At 60.2% G+C, this 3248-nt stretch overlaps 1 protein-coding gene across 1 annotated transcript in view; it reads right to left on the bottom strand.

Moving 5' to 3' along the window:
* FGF9 (fibroblast growth factor 9) overlaps nucleotides 1-3236 on the bottom strand; it is a 23691-nt gene extending 20455 nt beyond the window's left edge. The window contains exon 1 of the mRNA XM_026042582.1: nucleotides 2393-3236. Within this exon, the coding sequence (XP_025898367.1) occupies nucleotides 2393-2669 (277 nt within the window). The 5' untranslated portion in view covers nucleotides 2670-3236. The remainder of the gene's footprint in view (nucleotides 1-2392) is intronic.
* Nucleotides 3237-3248: the final 12 nt, after the last annotated feature.

Below are 3248 nucleotides of genomic sequence, written 5' to 3'. Positions count from 1 at the left end.
AAAAAAAGAAAAAGAAGTAGGGGAGAGGAGAAAAACCGAGAGGAGAAAGGGAAGAGCGGCTCCCTGAGCGGGCCAGGCGCTGGCGAGGGGCGGCCGGGCGCGGGGCTCCRCGCGGCTCCGCGCGCTCCCCGCAGGCCGCGCAGTTGGCGCGCAGCTGGAGCGGCGCTTCCCGGCGGGACGCTCCCGCCCGCCGCAGCTGTCGCCGCTCCGCCCTCTCCCGCATGAGGCCGGTTAGGAGCCCGCAGCGGCGGCTCCGCGGGGGGTCCTGCCCTCGCTCCCGGTGCCCCCCCGGCCCCTCCGCAGTGGCCGGCGCAGCCGCAGCGCCCTGGCCTGGCCCGACGGCTGCTGCGGTGACGAGCGCGGCGGCTCCTTGGAGCAGCAGCTCCTGCGGAGCTGGAGGTCACCTGCTGACGAGCTTTTTTTTTTTTTCTTTTCCTGCATGCTCCTATTTTTTTTAATGCTGTGCATGCAGTACTCGTGCTGACGCACAGGGGCACGCCTCTCCGCTGGGAGAGAGTTCCTGAATTTACAATGACTCCACTGTCTAGCAAATGCCCTAGACTAAAGGAGAGTGCATCAAAATAGACATATACATATATATCCCTTGTCACCTAGGAAGGATAAGGCTTTGGTCACATAGGGTCGCGTTCCGGGTTGGGACCCGGGCTGCTCTCCCGAGGAGCTTGCTCGTTCTAGCGATGGACACCTCACTGCAGGCATTGCGAAATGCCAGCGCTTCCAGAAGCGGGCGAGTATAGACACACAATACGGCTCGGTTTATTGTATGCAGCAGGCACGCATCCAACAGAGCATCACAAAAGAATTACTCTTATCTGATGCCTCTCCAGAGGTGTGTGCGTGTGTGTGCGGGGAGGGGGATTCCCACGGGGCAGCGCCAGGAGAGGAGTTTACGCGCAGCCCCCGGGCTCCTCTTTGTCCTCACTCCTGCAGGAAAACTTCCTCCTGGCGCGGGCTCCCGCAGACCTCCGCGGGGAGGGACGTTGCCATCTCCCAGCCCCACGGAGCATCTGCCACCCGGCCACCTGGCCGATGCCCACGACAGCCCTGGGACGCCGAGCTCGCCGCCCGCTGCTCTGAGCGCGGGACCCCCGAAGCGCCCATCCCGCCGCAGCGCCTTGCCCAGCATGACTGAACCGGGAGAGGGGGAAAAAAAAAAAAAAAAAAAAAAAAAGAGACAAAAAAAAAAAAAAAAAAAAAGGAAAAAGAGAAAGCAAAGAAAGACAAGCAGCTATTTAAAGCCCGGGCGCTCCAAGGGCGAGAATAGCCGCCCCTCGAAGGTTTGCTTCCTGCAAGCGCGGCTGCAGAGCCATTTCTAAAAACAGGCGCCCCGAACAGAGCGGCCGCGCGGGGCCCGGAGCAGCTGGCGGGGGCTGCGCGGGCGGGCGCGGAGCGGCGGGCGGGCGGTGCGCGCAGGGGCGCGGGCCGCGCTGCACCTGCCGCCCGCGCCGCCCCGCGCACCCTCCGCCCGCGCGCGCCCCTTTGCGCAGCGAGCAGCGGGGGGCACCTGCGGCCCCCCAGAAGGGACGGGGAGGAGGGACACAAGGGGACCCCCCCGCGGCCGCCCCTGCCCATCTGCGCCCTTCGGGGAGCAGCGCGCGCAAGCGCCGCACCAGCAGCCGAACGCGAACGGCGCCGCGGAGCAAGAGCGCGGGGCTGAGGTAGCGCTCGGCGTCTGGCGTGGAAACACGGAGCGAAAAAAAAATAAAAAACCCGACCACGGGACTTTGTTTTTACGAGCGAATTGAAGTGCTGTCAGGTCGCTTCACTCGCGAGTTAACTCCTTCCCGCAGCGCGGAGTGGCGCGCGCACCGTCCGCGCGGCTCCCGCGGCCCCGCACACGCGCCCCCCGCGGGCGCGCAGCCGCCGCCAGCGCCGCAGCCTCCAGCCTCGCTGCTGAGTCACAGCACGGGCTCCGCACCCGCGCAGCTGCCCCCGGGCCGGCTACCTGCGCGGCCCGGCCCGGCCCCGCGCCCGCCGCTCGGTCCCTCGCTGCGGATCCAAGCGCGGCCGCTCCGCGGGGCGCGCAGGTAGCCCGGGAGCGAAAACGAAAGAAAAGGTTGCGTTAAAGTGCGCGCCGCGCGGCGGCCACTCCCTTGGGGAAACTCGGCGGATGTCAAACTGCGGCGGTTAATGATTAAAAGCCCCCTTTAAACTCGTGCAATCCAAGCGTTCGGTGGAAACGTCCGGAGCAAACACCCCCCCTTCCCCCCCGCACCTCCCCGCACCCGCGCAGGGCTCGGCCCCGGCTGCCGCAATCCCGGGCACGCCGCAACCTCCCCCCCCGCCGCCCGCATCGCGCCCCCCCCGGCCGCCCCTCTGCCCCAAGCTGCATGGGGGCACGAGCCCTAAAGGGTTAAGGGTAGATACCTACCAAATCTGCTGTGGTCTTGCCTCGTTCCCTGGATAGTACCATTGGGGAAGATTTCTAAGTGAAATCCAGTCCTGCAGTATAGCTGCCTCCGTCGGAGGATCCCCTTTAAATGGTCCAAGTCCGTGACCGCCGGCCCCCTGGGTAGCCCACCTGCCTCAGACTGACCCAGGTGGTCACTTAATAAAACCGGACTATCCACCGGCAAAACGGGCACATTCCCAAAGGCTACTGCATCCTGCACACCGAAATAGTTCCCAACTTCACCTATGGGAGCCATCAGAAGATTCTGCTTTTAGAGAATAAGAATAAACAATAATGATGGTGCCAAACCCAGGAGATATGAGATTAGGTATATTCCACTCCTCTCCCCTCCCTAGCGCAGTTACAGAGAAAATGTTCTTTCTTCAATCCATTAAATGCATAAATAAAAGTAATATTCTGTTTTGACTGGTACAGGTTCAAGGTCAAACCAGTTAGTCTAAGAAACCACCACTTTATACTCACACACTGACATATTTATAAACATATAGATGTGTATATCTATATATATGCATATATCCCCAGCTCTTAGCAAGCAATAAGGTCTTCAGCCCATCCAATCGTAATAAAGAAAAAAATCCGTAGTTTCTCCATTTGGTTTAAGATAAGAATGACCATAGCAACTTAAATACCTAGGCGTTATAGGGATTTTTTTTTTAAGATGCACAGGCTACGTCAGGATTTATGGATTCTGACTCCAGAAAGGCATGCGCTGTTTTTACTCTATAACAGACTGCATACATCAGCATGAATCCCGCAAAGGGGGGAGGGGGGAAATCTCACGTTGTTGGCTGAGATAAATCCAAAAAAAAAAAAA

Source organism: Nothoprocta perdicaria, unplaced genomic scaffold (genome assembly GCF_003342845.1).
Source record: "Nothoprocta perdicaria isolate Ctin4 unplaced genomic scaffold, notPer1 scaffold_309, whole genome shotgun sequence".
NCBI lineage: Eukaryota > Metazoa > Chordata > Aves > Tinamiformes > Tinamidae > Nothoprocta > Nothoprocta perdicaria.
Note: the sequence above shows the minus strand (reverse complement) of the source record. Positions and strands in the feature narration are given on the sequence as shown.